The sequence below is a fragment of the Podarcis cretensis genome (assembly GCF_951804945.1).
Source record: "Podarcis cretensis genome assembly, chromosome: 1".
Classification (NCBI taxonomy): Eukaryota; Metazoa; Chordata; class Lepidosauria; order Squamata; family Lacertidae; genus Podarcis; species Podarcis cretensis.
In genome coordinates this window covers 130663192-130679985 of record NC_137170.1, presented here as the reverse complement: position 1 = coordinate 130679985, position 16794 = coordinate 130663192, and the positions used below count along the sequence as shown (strand labels likewise).

The following is a 16794-nucleotide window of genomic DNA, read 5'->3' as shown; positions in this document are numbered from 1 at the left end:
ACGAACTGCTGCTTCTTTGTGTTAATTTGAAGTCTTAAACTTCCCTTAGCAATGAAAATGATAGCTCAATCAGGGGCAAGCCAGAATTAGAAACCATGTTTGAAGTGGATTTTAAAATCAGGGTTTGGCAAACCAATTACAGCAGTTGCTCTGCCTACTAAGAATTTCAAAGCTAAAAGACTGGTGTGCTGTGCCAAGAAAAAGAAAGAGCAAAGTACCTTAAACTGTGGCTTGTGTTTGGAGCTCAAGCCATGGTTAGAGTTATTAAATATGGTTAAGTGTAATACACAGTTGGCACAAAGGATGAATTAAGTCTATGCAACCTCTACCTGGATTCTACTGTCTCAATTCTATCGAATCTTACCTTAATATGAATAAATGTTATATTCACAATACTGAACCATATTGTACTTGAGTGTTCTTTTCAGCTTCCAACTTCATAGATATACAGTGGTACCTCGGGTTAAGTACAAATTCGTTCCGGAGGTCTGTACTTAACTTGAAACTGTTCTTAACCTGAAGCACCACTTTAGCTAATGGGGCCTCCCGCTGCCGCCGCGGCACCAGAGCATGATTTCTGTTCTCATCCTGAAGCAAAGTTCTTAACCTGAAGCAATATTTCTGGGTTAGCGGAGTCTGTAACCTGAAGCGTATGTAACCTGAAGCATATGTAACCTGAAGCGTATGTAACCCAAGGTACCACTGTATAACAGCAAATTACAATAGTGGGATTCAACTAAGCAAAGCAGTAATACAGTCGTACCTTGGTTTTTGAACAGCTTAGTTCTTGAATGTTTTGGCTCCTGAACGCTGCAAACCCAGAAGTGACTGTTCCAGTTTGCAAACTATTTTTGGAAGCTGAACATCCGACGAGGCTTCTGCAGCTTCCAAATGGCTGCAGGAGTTTCCTGCAGCCAATCAGAAGCCTCGCTTTGATTTCCATACGTTTTGGAAGTCAAACAGACTTCTCAAACCGATTCTTTTTGACTTCCAAGGTATGACTGTATTTATATGTATGTGTGGCACCAACATCCATAATCTCCATTTACTTATTATGGAGCATCTTCAACTTAACAATGGAGAACAGCTCTTGAGAAAAGAAAGCTTTCTAAAATGTGAATTAATTAATTCCCAATAATAGGCTACTACAATAACTCTAAAATAATTTAGAATATAATACATTCTAAATAATTTTAGAAGACAATCCTAGTTGTAGAAAGTTATGCTAAATTGTGTAACGAATCTTCTAGTCAAACCTTGTTTCATTCAACTAGCTTTGGCTGAAGGAGAGTACCATGTTACTTTTTAAAAAGGTGAGTCTACTTTTGCAAGTCACTGATTTATCTGAAGAACCAAGGCTCACACACCTCTAAGAGAGGTCAACAAAAGTATTGCTGAGTCCCTCTGGCAGTATTACAGTTTTCTCAGAAACCAAAAACATTTTAAACTCCTTCCTAATTTATGTTTTAAACGTAACGGTCTAAAAAGAGAAGGTTGAAGGGATATTCTTCACTGGGAAGAACAGAAATAATTTAATTGGTATAGTGGTACCTCTGGTTGCGGGCAGGATCCGTTCCAGAGGTCCGGCTGGATCCTGAGGTTTTCGCAACTGGAGAGAGCACTTTTGCGCATGCATGCGTGGCGATAGAGCGCTTCTGCACATGCGCCAAAAACCTGGAAAAATACTTCCAGGTTTGCCGCTTACGCATCCCAAAGTTTTCATAACCAGAGAGATACGTAAGCGGAGGTACCACTGTACAAGCAAAACTACAGCACTGGGGGTTAAATCTTCCTGGGTTGGGAGGGCAGAATTTGGTTTTTAGGTTGTGACCCAAGTCAAGAAGTTTAATTCTGTAATATTTTTGCAAATACCCACTGATAAACCCCACAAAAACTCACACTGCATACTACAGCCGTCCAAAACATTTGTGGCCGATAGATCCAGCGAGTTAGGTCTCTGTGCTCTTCTAGTGTGGGCTTGTCCAGAATTTGGTGCTGTGCTCTGGCTACGGAGGACAGAAACGTCTTGTCCTGGACATGGGTTACTGTTGTTGTTGTTGGCGTTTGTTCTACCATTATCCAGCGAACGTTCTCTCCTATCAACCAGACGATCGAGAATGCCCTCATCATGGCTCACTTGCTGCTCCCTTCTCAACAAGGGCTCATGCTCATCAGGGCTTGAGTTAATATTCAGACGGCTGTCCTCTCCGCTGAACTGGTTCTGCAGCATTTCCTGGGCCCGATGGACCCCTGAGCTGGATGCTTGGCCACATGGCACTGTACCATTCACATACTGGGTTGGTACAGCATGAGAGGCTATTGTATGGCTCCTTCCTGCCACTTCATTCGTGGTAACCGTTACCACATGAGGTTCTGCAGAATTGATAGTGTTCATCTTGGCAACTCCAGTTTCTACCTGCTTCAAGTTTGATTTGTGCTTCCCTCCAAATTTCAGCCGAGGCTCTTTTGTTGAGTTTTTGGTGTTTATAGGTAGGCTAGTAGGCCTCTTTGGGAGGTTCTGCTGCTTAGGAAGAGGGTAGACCTGAGCAGGCTGAACATCTGGAATTAGACACGCCTGGCCATTTGCAACTTGCGTGAAGTCCTGTTGCCCTGTTGCTTCTACTGCCAGTTTTATCAGTGGGTACAGCAAGCTGGAGCTAGTGCTGCTGAGTGGATCGGGCCCACTGAACTGCTTAAGGGAATGCTCCATCAGATTCTCATCAGAACTCTCCTTCAAATTCTTATCCACTTCCTTTGGATCCAGCTTGTTGGTCTCCAAGTCCTCCTCTGTTAGTTGCAAACAAACAGGCGTTGGCCCAAATGGCTGCATGCCATTTGTAGCACCAAGGTTTGTTTCACCTGAGTAAGGCATCTCGGATATGGTGGTCATGCCAGTGCTTGGAGTGAGACCTGTAGTGTTGGTGGCGGTAGTGTTGGTCGACAAGCTTGTGACGCTAGTTTCAGGACTAGGAATGCGAGCTTGTGCTTGCTGTCGCTCGTAGTTAATAGAGTTTCTGTTCTTCTCCCCAATGGTCAGTGGTGTGCTGGACGATGAAAGCTCAGACGAAATATTCTTCACGATGCTGTCAGGATGGTGAATGGAGTCCTCAATGTAAGATGACGAAGAGTAATCTTGATATGGTCTGATCTTTGGCACACGCCTATGGTGTGATAGATTTCTTTAAAAAAACACACACAAAGAAGACACGAGGATTAAGAGCATGTAGACGATAAATTCTTCTAACACAAAGGATCTAAAAATGCAAAATAGTTTCTGCAGCAAGCAGAACTATCATGGGAATTTTGCTGTGTGTGTGGCAGTGCTGTTATGTCATGGACCTCAGTGTGATGGCCTAGACTTTTTTCCCCTTCAGAAGCTGTATGTCACCATTCTAGCACACACATGCCTACTTTAATTTTATCCCATTCGTAGCACTATTATTTCAACACTGTTCCAAATGTGGGAACAGGCATAATACTGGCTTTGACAAGTGCTATTATGGACTTTTGTCTGGAAATGGCCTCAGTGATCATGTTGTAGCTGCACTTAAGGTACAGGTAAAGGGACCCCTGACCATTAGATCCAGTTGTGACTGACTCTGGGGTTGCGGCGCTCATCTCGCTTTATTGGCCGAGGGAGCCGGCGTACAGCTTCCAGGTCATGTGGCCAGCATGACTAAGCCGCTTCTGGTGAACCAGAGCAGTGCTTGGAAACGCCGTTTACCTTCCCGCCGGAGCAGTACCTATTTATCTACTTGCACTTTGACGTGCTTTCAAACTGCTAGGTTGGCAGGAGCAGGGACCGAGCAACGGGAGCTCACCCCGTCGCGGGGATTCAAACCGCCGACCTTCTGATCGGCAAGTCCTAGGCTCTGCGGTTTAACCCACAGCGCCACCCACGTCCCTTGTAGCTGCACTTACTGCACATTAACTTTGTGGGTGTCAACCTGCCCTTGGATTGAATTTAACTATTCATATTCTAAGCAGACCCACTGAAATTAATGGACCTAAGTTAGTTAATGTCACAGACTGGCTGGATACTGAGGAGTGGGTACCGGGAGACGAGCTTGGAAGAAGGGATCGGTGATCTGACTGACTCGTCAGGCAGAAGCTTCAGTATTGGAAAGTGAAGAACACAAGCAGAAGGAGGAAGAGATAGGTCAGGCTGGTATAGAGTAGAGGGCTTTCACATCTCCTCCTGCCCCCACCTCTCCTGCCCCACTGTCTCTCAGGACCAGAAGAGGATTGAAGTGGGAGGAGCAGAAACAGGCTACACACAGATGTAGTCTTCACCTGCTTGCGCACCACTCGGGTGGGGGAGATCAGGGTGAGCTACTCTTGCCTCACTGGGTGCACGTCTGGGAGTAGCTGTGAGATGCAGGACTGATGGACATGCCTTTTCCTAATTTGTAAGTGGAATTTTGTCAAGAAAGAGTTAATTCCTCACTGTCCTTGCTGGACAGTGCTGTGACAGATGACTTACACAGAGATACTGTCTAAGGGAGAATCACATTTTCCCGAGTACTGAAGTATCATGATTTTAGTTCAGGGAAAACGTGACATCCTTGAAATCAAAGTTCAACCCTGAGATGAGAACTGAAAGCAGTAAATGGGACACTTAAGTGCATATACAATGTACTTTTTAAAAAGTTGCATTGATTTTTGGAACCAGATTGTGAAAACAGCACACACTTAGTACTACTTACCGCTCATTCTGCATAGCTGTAGACTGCATAGGGTTGACTGTTGGGCTGACAGATTTGTTTCTTTCCCAAATCATCATGAGTTCAGCCATCCTCTCTTCAGCACACTGGGCTGTCAGTCGAGCTTCAGCATCCTGATCCCAACAGTCTTCAATTGTCTCTTTCAGTGACCTCACAGCCTATAAAGTAAACCAGCATTATGCTCTGCACCCTTTTAAAGCTATACTTCAACACAAAATCTAAGACCAAACAATGAAACTGAATCTCAAAATTACCATATTTTTTGCTCTATAAGACTCACTTTTTCCCTCCTAAAAAGTAAGGGGAAATGTGTGTGCGTCTTTTGGAGCGAATGAAGGCTGCGCAGCTATCCCAGAAGCCAGAATAGCAAGAAGGATCACTGCTTTCACTGCGCAGCTATCCCAGAAGCCAGAACAACATGAGGGACCGCTGCTTTCGTTGCGCAGCGATCCCTCTTGCTGTTCTGGCTTCTGAGATTCAGAATATTTTTTTTCTTGTTTTCCTCCTCCAAAAACTAGGTGCGTCTTGTGATCTGGTGCGTCTTATAGAGCGAAAAATACGGTACATATCCTGTGTTCTAAAGGGTCAAGAAATGTTACACAATCCTGTGTATATTTTCTAAAAAGCCAGCCTTACTAATTTCAATGGGGCATCTCCCAGGTAAAACTTTTAGAAAAATACTACAATGAGTAAGTAATCTTGTCTGTACTAAGGTATGTTATTACTTGATCTGGTGCAGCTAAGATTCTCTTTAAAAGCAATTTGGTCTAGGGTCGTTTGACAACAGAGGTGATAAAAGAACTATATGATTTCACAAACAGGGAACCAGAAATTACTCTAAACGTGTTGACTGCAACAGTGAGATATTTTCAATCATGTTACATGTTTTCAAAATATGTTACAAGGTGGGTGGTAGAGGTTGATAAAAAGGGTTTCAGGTCTTTATACAAATCTTACCAAACAGACATGGTAGCTATAATCAGATTACTGATTCGAGACCTGGGAGAAGAGAGGGTTGAAGAAGACTGGAAGAAATTCAAGATTTATTTACAAAAGTATTGTAATTTGGCAGAAGACTAAGAAGGATGCTAGATCATAAATAACTGCCTACCATTGAATTAGACTTGAATTTGACGATAAGTGAGATTGAGGAAAATATAAAATTTATGGAGAATTATTAGATTAAATTAATTGAACGAGATTTAAGAATGTAAACAAGATGATAAATTGCTGGAAAAAGGTTATAATGATGTAAGTGGGAGCGGGAGACGTGAGGGAGTCCAAAGAAGTTTTGAAAAAACGTGTTATGATCCATGTTATATTGTTTATCATTTCTGCATTTTGTATTTATTTAAAAAATTTCAATAAATATTTATAAATATATATATATAATCAGATTACTGAGAATGAGGATGCTTACATCTGTTACTTCTATTGTGAATGTTAATGCATTAAGAAACTGAGCAAATGGAACAAGAGTCTAGTCCAAAAAGAGAGTATGGTAATTTATTGTATTCATCAGTCTGTTGGACTGACATTGCCTGAAATAACACATTAAACTTTTATAATAAAGTATATTTTAAAGCTAGGGACGTGGGTGGTGCTGTGGGTTAAACCACAGAGGCTAGGACTTGCCGATCAGAAGGTTGGCAGTTCGAATCCCCGTGACGGGGTGAGCTCCCGTTACTCAGTCCCTGCTCCTGCCAACCTAGCAGTTCAAAAGCACGTCAAAGTGCAAGTAGATAAATAGGTACTGCTCCGGCAGGAAGGTAAACGGCGTTTCTGTGCGCTGCTCTGGTTTGCCAGAAGCGGCTTAGTCATGCTGGCCACATGACCTGGAAGTTGTACGCCGGCTCCCTCGGTCAATAAAGTGAGATGAGCGCCACAACCCCAGAGTCGGTCACGACTGGACCTTTACCTTTACCTTATATTTTAAAGCACATTGATGTGTACAGCGTAGTGATCAAGACAGTGAACTGGGCATTTAAAGAGCACACACATGAATAGAATACGTTACTGACCTCATCATGAAATGCCCATCCCATACTTGTATATTGCACTCAAATATTACTTTTTATTAATTTTAGTTTAGTTTCCTAAAGACAGCAACTTACATATTAAACCAATGTTATGCCTCCAACTCCATAATCTAGCATCTTACATATAATTTCCAAATGAAAAGGGGAGGGGAGCATCTTGCTTCTCTCACCAAGCTGTTCTCTTTCCAGGCCTCTGGGAATTTTGGTCGTTGCTTTTCCCTTGAAACAAGAACTTGCATATCTTCAAAAGTGGGATGGTTTCCAACTTCTGCGTGGAATGCTGCCTGGAACTCTGGCACTGATTCTCCTGTTTACAGACACAATAATTTAAACGTAAACAAAAAGTCCAAATAGCTCTGAAATGCCCAGGCATAGCAAGAAGATGCCTATCATATTTTTTCCTCTTGCATCTGAACCAAAATTTGGTCCAGTTGTACTGTGAGCTGCCTGTGCTATTGGCTTAATCACGCTCTTTTGCAAAGTCGATTGACAAAATTGCCTAAGCTCTGCAAATATGTTATGCCTAACATATGAGGAAGAAAAGCAGCATTTAAGGGACCTTGCCTACTTGAGGACCAGGAGATATTTAAAGGAAACCAGATAGTGCATCCTGCATGCTGATCCTAACTATTCTACAACGTATTTGGATCTTTTTGTATGATTTTACTGTTTTAACTTATACCAATAAAGGCTAGTAGTAGCAGCAGCAGCAGCAGTAGTAGTAGTTGTTTAGTCATTTAGTCATGTCCGACTCTTCATGACCCCATGGACCAGAGCATGCCAGGCCCTCCTGTCTTCCACTGCCTCCCGCAGTTTGGTCAAATTCATGCTGGTAGCTTCGAGAACACTGTCCAACCATCTCGTCCTCTGCCGTCCCCTTCTCCTTGTGCCCTCCATATTTTCCAACATCAGGGTCTTTTCCAGGGAGTCTTCTCTTCTCATGAGGTGGCCAAAATATTGGAGTCTCAGCTTCAGGATCTGTCCTTCCAGTGAGCACTCAGGGCTGATTTCTACAAGTTCATGGATGTGTTATTTTATCCATTCCTACATTGACTCAAACGCAACTGTATGACATTCTTTGCCTCTTCTTCCACCCAATCTTGTAAATCTATCTGAAAAATCCTAAGAATGATCTAGGGAAGTTCAACAGATGTGACATGGATCACTAAAAATGATGCAGCTCCAGTATGTGGACAAGACGTTGGGATTGGTGCAAGCGAATACCTGTGCTCTGGACCCTTGCCCTTCTTGGCTGTTAAATCCAGCAGGGAGGAGACAACTGTCTGGGCCAGGGAGCTGGTCAATGCCTCTTTATGAGAGGGGCTAGTTCCTTACTGTTTAAAGGAGGCAGTGAGAAGACCGCTTCTTAAGAAACCATCTCTAGATTCTGAGAACCTTGGTAATTACCAGCCAGTTGCCAACCTCCCTTTCTTGGTGCTTGGGGGGGAATTGTCATCGCGCCACTCCTTGGTGTTTGGAGTGCCTCAGGGTGCGATTCTCTCCCCGATGCTTTTTAACATCTTTATGCGCCCCCTCGCCCAGCTTGTCCGGAGTTTTGGGCTGGGTTGCCATCAGTATGCCGATGACACCCAACTCTATCTGTTGATGGATGGCCATCCTGACTCGGCCCCAGACACACTGACCACACTGTGGCTGGATGGTTACGTGGGAGCCGGTTGAAGTTAAATCCTTCGAAGACAGAGGTCCTCTGGCTGGGACGGGGCGATATGGGATTGAGGGGGCAACTCCCATCTCTTGCGGGGGTGCAATTAGTGCCAGCATCGTCCGTTAAGAGTTTGGGTGTAATCTTCGATACCTCCCTCTCTATGGAGGCGCAGATTACAGCTATAACAAAGGCGGCATTTTTTCATCTCCGCCAAGCTAAGCAGTTGGCTCCTTATCTCTCTCGCCCTGACCTAGCCACTGTGATCCACGCGACGGTCACCTCCAGACTGGATTATTGTAACTCGCTCTACGTGGGGCTGCCCTTGAGACTGACCCAGAAACTCCAGCGGGTGCAGAATGCCGCGGCGAGACTCCTTATGGGGTCTTCGCTGCGAGATCACATTCATCCGGTACTATACCAGCTGCACTGGCTCCCGGTGGAGTACAGGATCAGGTTTAAGGTGCTGGTTTTAACCTTTAAAGCCCTATACGGCCTAGGACCCTCGTACCTACGGGACCGCCTCTCCTGGTATGTCCCACAGAAGAACTTACGGTCTGCAAATAAAAACATCCTGAAGATCCCAGGCCACAGAGAGGTTAGGCTGGCCTCAACTAGAGCCAGGGCTTTCTCGGCCGTGGCTCCAATCTGGTGGAACGCTCTGTCACAAGAGACTAGGGCCCTGCGGGACCTGACATCTTTCCGCAGGGCCTGTAAGACAGAGCTGTTCCACCAGGCCTTTGGTCAGGGCGCAGCCTGACCCCCTCCTCTGGCAATCTGCACAGAATTTTGCTTAATGGTTGCCATCAATTTGATTTTAATTAGTTTTTATAATGAAAGGTATTTAGAATGTTGGATTATTTCGATTGTTGTTAGCCGCCCTGAGCCCAGCTTCGGCTGGGGAGGGCGGGGTATAAATAAAATAAGTTGTTGTTGTTGTTGTTATTATTATTATTATTATTATTGAGTGGGTGGTTGCTGACCGGATCCAGGTGCTCTTGGAGGAGACTGATTTTCTAGATCCATTTCAATCAGGGTTTCAGCCTGGCTTTGGCACAGAAACTCTGCCAGGAGAGACAGGGTCCCTGTTAACCCTCCTTGACCTCTCGGTGTCTTTCAATACCATTGACCACTGTATTCTCCTGAAGAGGCTATCTGAGCTGGGAGTGGGCGGCACTGCTCTGCAATGGTTCCAGTCCTACTTGGATGGTCGCTTTCAGTGGGTGATGCTTCGGGACTGTATTTCAGCACCATGGAGCCTTCAAGAAGGTGTCCCTCAAGGCTCAATTCTATTCCCCCATATTGTTTAATATCTATATGAAGCCGCTGCGTGGAGTCGCATCTGGAGTTTGCGCATGTGTTGTCAGCAATATGCCGATGACACACAGCTCTATTTTTTCTTTACATCTGCAGGTGTGGCAGTGAGTGTGCTAGACTTGCCTTGGCAATGGACTGGATGAGAGCAAATAAACTGAAGCTCAATCCAAACAAGACAGAGGCAGCATTAGTGGGTGGTTCCCTAGACCAGATAGGTGGAAGATTGCCTGCTCTTTTTTTTAAAGAATAATTTTTATTAACCGACTAATCACATCAAATCAAATCAACTTAAATAAATTCCAAATTACACAGCCGAATTTTAAATTTTTGTTGGGGGGGTACCCATATTTCAAGTTCCGAAGGGATCCAATCAACTTCTTACTTCTTACTGCTGTTTTAATGTCCACAAATCTAACCTTATGATGTTCACAGTACTATCCAGTCCTTTCTTATTATTTTTCCACATCTCTTGTTGTTATTTTCATATATTTTTCCTTTCTCTTTGTGACCTCTGATAGTCTCCGCAAGCTGATTAGAACAGTTTGTAATCCTGTGTGGATTTTTTTTTTTTTAATCCAGTAGCCATATCCAGACGTTTTCCATATAACATCACTTCCATACATCAAAACAGTCTTAGCGTCATTAATCTTCACCAATCTGCCTCCTTTCTCAAAACCTCTTAGGAGATTCACTAGGAATGCAGTCTGAAAACAAATCCGTTCTTCTTCCCGGCTAGAAATCCTTTGGCAAGATGGCGACTCCGAATTAATTGCTGCGCCATTCCCAAAAGCCCTTATTGCTTCTCGGTCTCCATAAAGCATACTTTTGGTTAAAGTTTATCTCCACACAGACCTTAATCATCCTGCTTGGGTCAGTTCAACTGACGGTTCTAATGAGGAGGGGTTCTTGTAAATCACATAGAAGGAAAGTAAAAAAAGGTTCCCCCCCCATTCAGCCCCATTGTCAACATACTCCGCCTTTGGTGTACCTTCATCGTAAAATATTCCTGTTTCTCCAGCCCGTCGTCTTCTTTCGCAGAGGTCACTTAAATTAGCAGACTTCACTCCCCTTCTTCACTTGAAATATGTGCATTTGCTTCTTTTGTAATTAATTATTCCAAATTGCTGCAACTAGTGCGTGATCAAAGACAGCGTCCAGGAGAGCCGATGTCCACACAGGGGCATTCTGCCTAGGGCCCTCACCCCCTTCTTTTGAATTAGGGGGTGATTTATGGGCACAGCAGGCAAGGGCAGTGTTCCCCATTTCCTTGAGGCAACAAGGGAGGCTGCCTACTCCCATAACAGCCTCTTAAGTACCCCGTGTGGGTTGGAGAGATGGTATTGTCGGCCATCTTCCAATGCGCCCCCTAGTGGCCCCCGGAAGATTGCCTGCTCTTGAGGGGGTTACACTCCCTCTTAAGGAGCAAGTACTTCTGGATCCACTACTTGAGACCCAGGTGGCCTCAGTTGCTTGAAGGCCAGGTAGCCTTGGTGGTGCAGAGTGCCTTCTGTCAGCTTTGGCTGGTGGCCCAGCTGCACCACTTTCTGGACAAGGATAGCCTAACCTCTGTGGCCTACACTCTGGTAACCGCTAGGTTGGATTACTGCAATGTGTTATACATGGGGCTGCTTCTGAAGACAGTCTGGAAACTTCAGCTGGTGCAAAATGCAATTGCCACATTGTACAATGCCCTGGGATCTTTTGATAAAGGGTGGTAAATAAATTGAAATAATAAAAGAATACAGTGGTACCTCGAGTTACAAACGCCTCAGGTTACAAACGCTTCAGGTTACAAACTCCGCTAACCTGGAAGAGTTACCTTGAGTTGAGAACTTTGCCCCAGGATGCGAACGGAAATCGTGTGCCAGCGGTGCAGCGGCAGCAAGAGGCCCCATTAGCAAAAGCACACCTCTTGTTAAGAAGAGCTTAAGGTTTAAAACAGACCTCCAGAATGAATTAAGTTTGTAACTAGAGGTACCACTGTACTAATAACAATTAAATAATTATAATTCAGACTAACGATACTTTCCTCAGATACTTCATTAAAAAAGCTGACATTTTATTTTTCAAAATGTAAACATTTCAGGGACATATTTCCATGGAAGCTCCCCACATACCTGGTTTGCCTTGGTAACAAAATATGAAAATCCCACAATGTGCTGTTTTGAGACCTTCCCCGCTTCTTTTGTGGCTTGTGCTATGCATGCAGAATTTCAGATGTTACTGGTTTGCCATATATATATGTATTTGTGTGTGTGTGTTGGTGGAGATTGTGTATACCACCAGCCACCCAAGAAACCTCATGTGGACATGTCCACAGTATTCATTCAGCTTTACCAGCTGTAACATATAAGCTTTCCTTAATACCTAAAGCTTATCGGCAACATTACTTTATCAGGCACCAAGGCTACATATTTCATCATGAATTATAACATTTAATACAACTCTGAAACACTAGATGGCACTGAGTTCACTGTGGGAAACAAACAAGAGAACTGGAATTTATAGCCAATCCTTACAGATCTCAATAGCAACCGCCGCCCCCCCCCCACAAGACCCAAAACCAGTGGATGTAATCAGAGTAGAAGAATTCCAGCAATTCCTCTATTACCTGGGAACAGGTCTGTGCATCTCATAAAAATCTCCCAGTAGATTAGGCCTAGTGCATACATATCTACTTGTTTTAGAGCGGATTCACAATCCCTCAAGTTCACAGCTCCTTCCAGCACTTCAGGGGCCATGTAGCGGATTGTACCAACCTGCAGAAACATGTTGTGACATTCTTAACATTAGCTCAGTATTTACAAAATCCCGTCTATTGCCCTTATCTTTAAAAGGAATTAAGTAGAACTACCCCTCCCCATTTATGTTCACTTCCATTCTCAGGTTGGAATCTCTTGAACAGAAAGCCTTTTCAAGGCCATACTGCCTTGTTCTGGTCTTATTAACCACATTTATAATAACAACTATGCCCATTTTGTTGTGTCCTCATTCCTAATAAAAGTCTTTTGTGGCATGATCTAATAGTTTTGAGAAGTAGCCATAAGTGGAACAGGAGCAAAGTAATGTTTAGCTAAAAAGTTCAGTATTTCCTTGACCTCAAAATGAATAATAAAGGTTAATTAATAATAAAGCATAAAGAGCGACAGCTGCATGTAGGGCAGATAGTCTTTTAGTGTATTTTTCATCTCTGTTGGAAGCCGCCCAGAGTGGCTGGGGAAACCCAGCCAGATGGGCGGGGTACAAATAATAAATTATATTATTATTATTATTATAGTCTCAGAGATTTATTTATTCATTCACACTGAGCAGGTGACAGGATCAGACCATTTCTCCACCTCCATTTGGCAAAAGGAAACATGAGGAGCTGTTGTTGTTTTTTTAAAAAAAACCTTTTTGTGAAATAACGACCTTTTATAGCATTTTATACCATCCCTCCTTTCACTGTAAAAAGTGAAATAGTAAATCTGGGAACAGCTGTCCTTTAGATTGTTATACAGATACAAAATTCACATTGTACCTTTAAAAAGAAATAAAAACCTTGCATGATATACTGAGGCACTCGGGATTTTTATGTATCTTGAACTAAAAAGCAGAGATTAATTCTCTTTCGATTTCCCCTTTTCAGATTCAGTTATAAATTTTCGTTACTGAACTACCTGTAGAGGGGATTTCAATCTCAGGTTAAACACACAGCCGTTACTGGAGGTGTTGGAAAGGTCTGTTGACATGTGCAAACAAATAATGGACACAACAGGCTGAATGGTAATGTTTGTAACAAATTTCTTTACTGGTTACTTCCTAACATGCAAATCAAGTCCGGGATGTACACCATATACAATCCTTAAGCCAGGTATATAACCTATTTAATTAAATCCAATGCAGATATATTTCTTCCTTTCTTAATACATTCTCGTTTGAGTTCCTATATTACACAGTCCTCAAATGTGGTTAAGGAAAGGTATAGAATCATAGAATCATAGAGTTGGAAGAGACCACAAGGGCCATCGAGTCCAACCCCCTGCCAAGCAGGAAACACCATCAGAGCACTCCTGACATATGGTTGTCAAGCCTCTGCTTAAAGACCTCCAAAGAAGGAGACTCCACCACACTCCTTGGCAGCAAATTCCACTGTCGAACAGCTCTTACTGTCAGGAAGTTAGGAAGTATGTTAGGAAGTAACCAGAAAGGAGAGGCAGACAAACCCGCAGAGCTCTGCCACAAACCAATCAAGATTATACACATGCATTGTACCAGGGATGAAGAACCTGGCCTCTCTACTCCAAAATATAAGCAAGCAGCAACCAGGAAAGATTTGGGGCCCTTTCTGTGAACATTTTGATTAAAGATCTGGGTTTGAAACAAACTGTCCCTTAAAAAAACAGCCAGCGTCTTCTGCTTCATGATAGTCACATCAAGGTAGAGTAGAGAACTCTCATTGGCTTGGGTTCTAACAGGAGTCAAGGAAGCTCATGAAAGGACAAAAATCCCATCAACCTCTCTGCTTTGCAATTGCCTGTGACCTCTGGAAAGCCTCTGGAAGTTTGAGGGACCAGCTGAACAATATGGGCTGAGATGTGATCATTGTGTGTGTGTGTGTGTGTGTGTGAGAGAGAGAGAGAGAGAGAGAAACAAACAATCCTTCTATGAACATCCTTGTAAACTTATTTTTGGATCCAAGTCTCATATTCAGTTAAGAAGAAGAGGAGGAGTTTGGACTTGATATCCTGCCTTTCACTCCCTTTAAGGCAGGAATGTCCAAAGTCTGTTTTGGGGGCCTAATCCAGCCAACTGGTCAATTTAATCTGGACCCCTGTGACAGTTTATTTCCTGGGGTCAAATCTTCAAAAAAACCTCAACAACTTCAATCCTATAAAAAGGTCAACAACTTTGGTTGGCCCCCACGGCCCTTCATCAAATATGGCCCTCTTTGAAAAAAGTTTGGACACCACTGCTTAAAGGAGTTTTAAAGTGGCTAACAATCTCCTTTCCCTTCCTCCCCCCCAACAAACACTCTGTGAGGTGAGTGGGGCTGAGAGACTTCAGAGAAGTGTGACTAACACAAGGTCACCCAGCAGCTGCATGTAGAGGAGCGGGGAAGCGAACCTGGTTCACCAGATTACGAGTCCACCGCTCTTAACCACTACACCACGCTGGCTCTCTGTTACTGTTCCTTGCCCTGCATCCCCTCCTCATGTCCTGTTCCACACTGTCTCAGAAGCCCACTCCCAACGGCTAGAGATGCTTTGTTGGGATGTAGTGGAGGAGAATCAGGTTGCTGCAGGGGAGAGTTGATGGGAAACTTTCCTTCCATGAAGTTCCTTAAGATCTTAGAAGAGGTTTCTGAAGGGAATCCTTCTGTTGTGCATAATTTAACCGTGTCCAACCATTGTATTCCCTTTCCATACTTACCTCACTGATTGCAGCATTGTCCTCCTCCCCTGGGCGCACTAGTCTATTTCCTGTTAGCTTCATGGAGAGTCCAAAATCACTAATAACACATGTTCCATCATTCTTCACCAATACATTACGGCTGTTCAAATCCCGGTGGGAGATGGCAGGTTTGTAGTGATCTGTTTGGACATTTGAAAACTCTGCTTTAGGATTTCTAATTGTTTCTGTCCATATACTATGAAACGATTACTATGCTATACTATTCTGAATCTAAGAATCTGTTCTATAATCATGGATATTTTTAAAAAGCAACAAACTGTGCAAACTTCAGAGTATCTATGCCAGTACTAAAATAATATATTATCATACTTTTTTGTTTTACAGAACAAGTATGTCTCTGTCAGTGGAAGAAAAGAGAGGTAATTTCCAAATATTCTTTCTCCCCCCAGCAGCCCATGGGTACCCCTAAATTTGCTAAAAATGGTTGGGGAACCCTTGAGAAGAAATTTAGAGGGACATGGAGGGGCTACAGAGTGGAAAGGGGAATCACCAATAACTGCCTCCCTCAGCATTCTGCTGATAGACTGGCAGTGCTCCAATGAACGTGTGGCGGAGGCAGGGAATCAGGAGGCCAGTGATTTATGGGGATTGATGCTGATTCTCAGGCAGGAGCCAGACCAGGTGGAGGAGGAATAATCAAGGCAGGGAGGTGCGCAGGTTGTGGTGGAGGAAGAAGGGATAGCTCAGGCGAGGGACAGGTCAGTGGATTCCCAACATTCCCCTGCCCCACTGTCTCCTAGAACCAGGTGGGGCCTGAAAAGGGAAGAGCAGCGATGATGTCCATGCAGGAGATGTTTCAGGTTGTGGCCATGCAACCCGTCAGAGGAGGGTTTGTGGCTAATTTAGGAGCATGAAACTCTGGAGATGTTAAGCTTTTAACCATATCATTGATATATAGGTTAAATAAAGCTGGGGCTAGAATGCAGCCTTGCTTAACCCCCTTGGCGGCTGGTACAGGGCCTAGGAGTTGGCCATTTGTGGAAGAGCTTACATACAGCACAGTATCTTTATATAGGCCACTAATCAAAAATAATAATCTTTTATCTATACTGGATGTATTCAATTTGGTCTAGAGTTTACTCGTGAAATTGAATCAAAGGCAGCCTTCAAATCAATGAAGGCTGCATATAAGACCCCACAGGTTTTCTTGGCGTATTTATCAATAAGATGTGCTAAGACAAAACAGTAATCTATGGTAGATCTGCCTTGCCTAAATCCAGCTTTCAGAGGAGGGTATATAAGCTGGAGGAGGGGAAGGGACCTACTGCTCTATAGGACCCAGACCTGTGGACAGCTGCCTAGAGGCTAGACATTGTAGTATTTCTCTTGCAACTATCAGATATGTGCTTCTTTACCTGGGGCAGGCCATGACAACAGATTGTTTTGATCAGCAGATGTATACTGTTAGATACAGTGGTGCCTCGCAAGACGAAAAGAATCCGTTCCGCGATTCTCTTCGTCTAGCGGTTTTTTCGCCATTGACGGCTTAGCGGATTAGCGCTATTAGCGGCTTAGCGGCTTTTAGCGGCTTATCGGATAAGCAGATAAGCGGCTTAGCGGCTTAGAAAAAGGGGGGGGGAGTTGAAAAAACTCGCAA

At 43.7% G+C, this 16794-nt stretch overlaps 1 protein-coding gene across 2 annotated transcripts in view; it reads right to left on the bottom strand.

Annotated features, from left to right (window-relative positions):
- The window catches only part of BMPR2 (bone morphogenetic protein receptor type 2), a 99361-nt gene that overhangs the window by 10380 nt on the left and 72187 nt on the right, over positions 1 to 16794 (bottom strand). For both annotated transcript variants that reach the window (XR_013839151.1, XM_079976982.1), the window contains exons 8-12: positions 15156 to 15316; positions 12355 to 12502; positions 6934 to 7070; positions 4707 to 4882; positions 1900 to 3179 (exon numbers count right to left, since the gene is read on the bottom strand). Coding sequence is in view for 1 of the 2 variants with exons in the window: in XM_079976982.1 (XP_079833108.1) it covers positions 1900 to 3179; positions 4707 to 4882; positions 6934 to 7070; positions 12355 to 12502; positions 15156 to 15316 (1902 nt within the window). In the remaining variant the exon portion in view is untranslated. The remainder of the gene's footprint in view (positions 1 to 1899; positions 3180 to 4706; positions 4883 to 6933; positions 7071 to 12354; positions 12503 to 15155; positions 15317 to 16794) is intronic.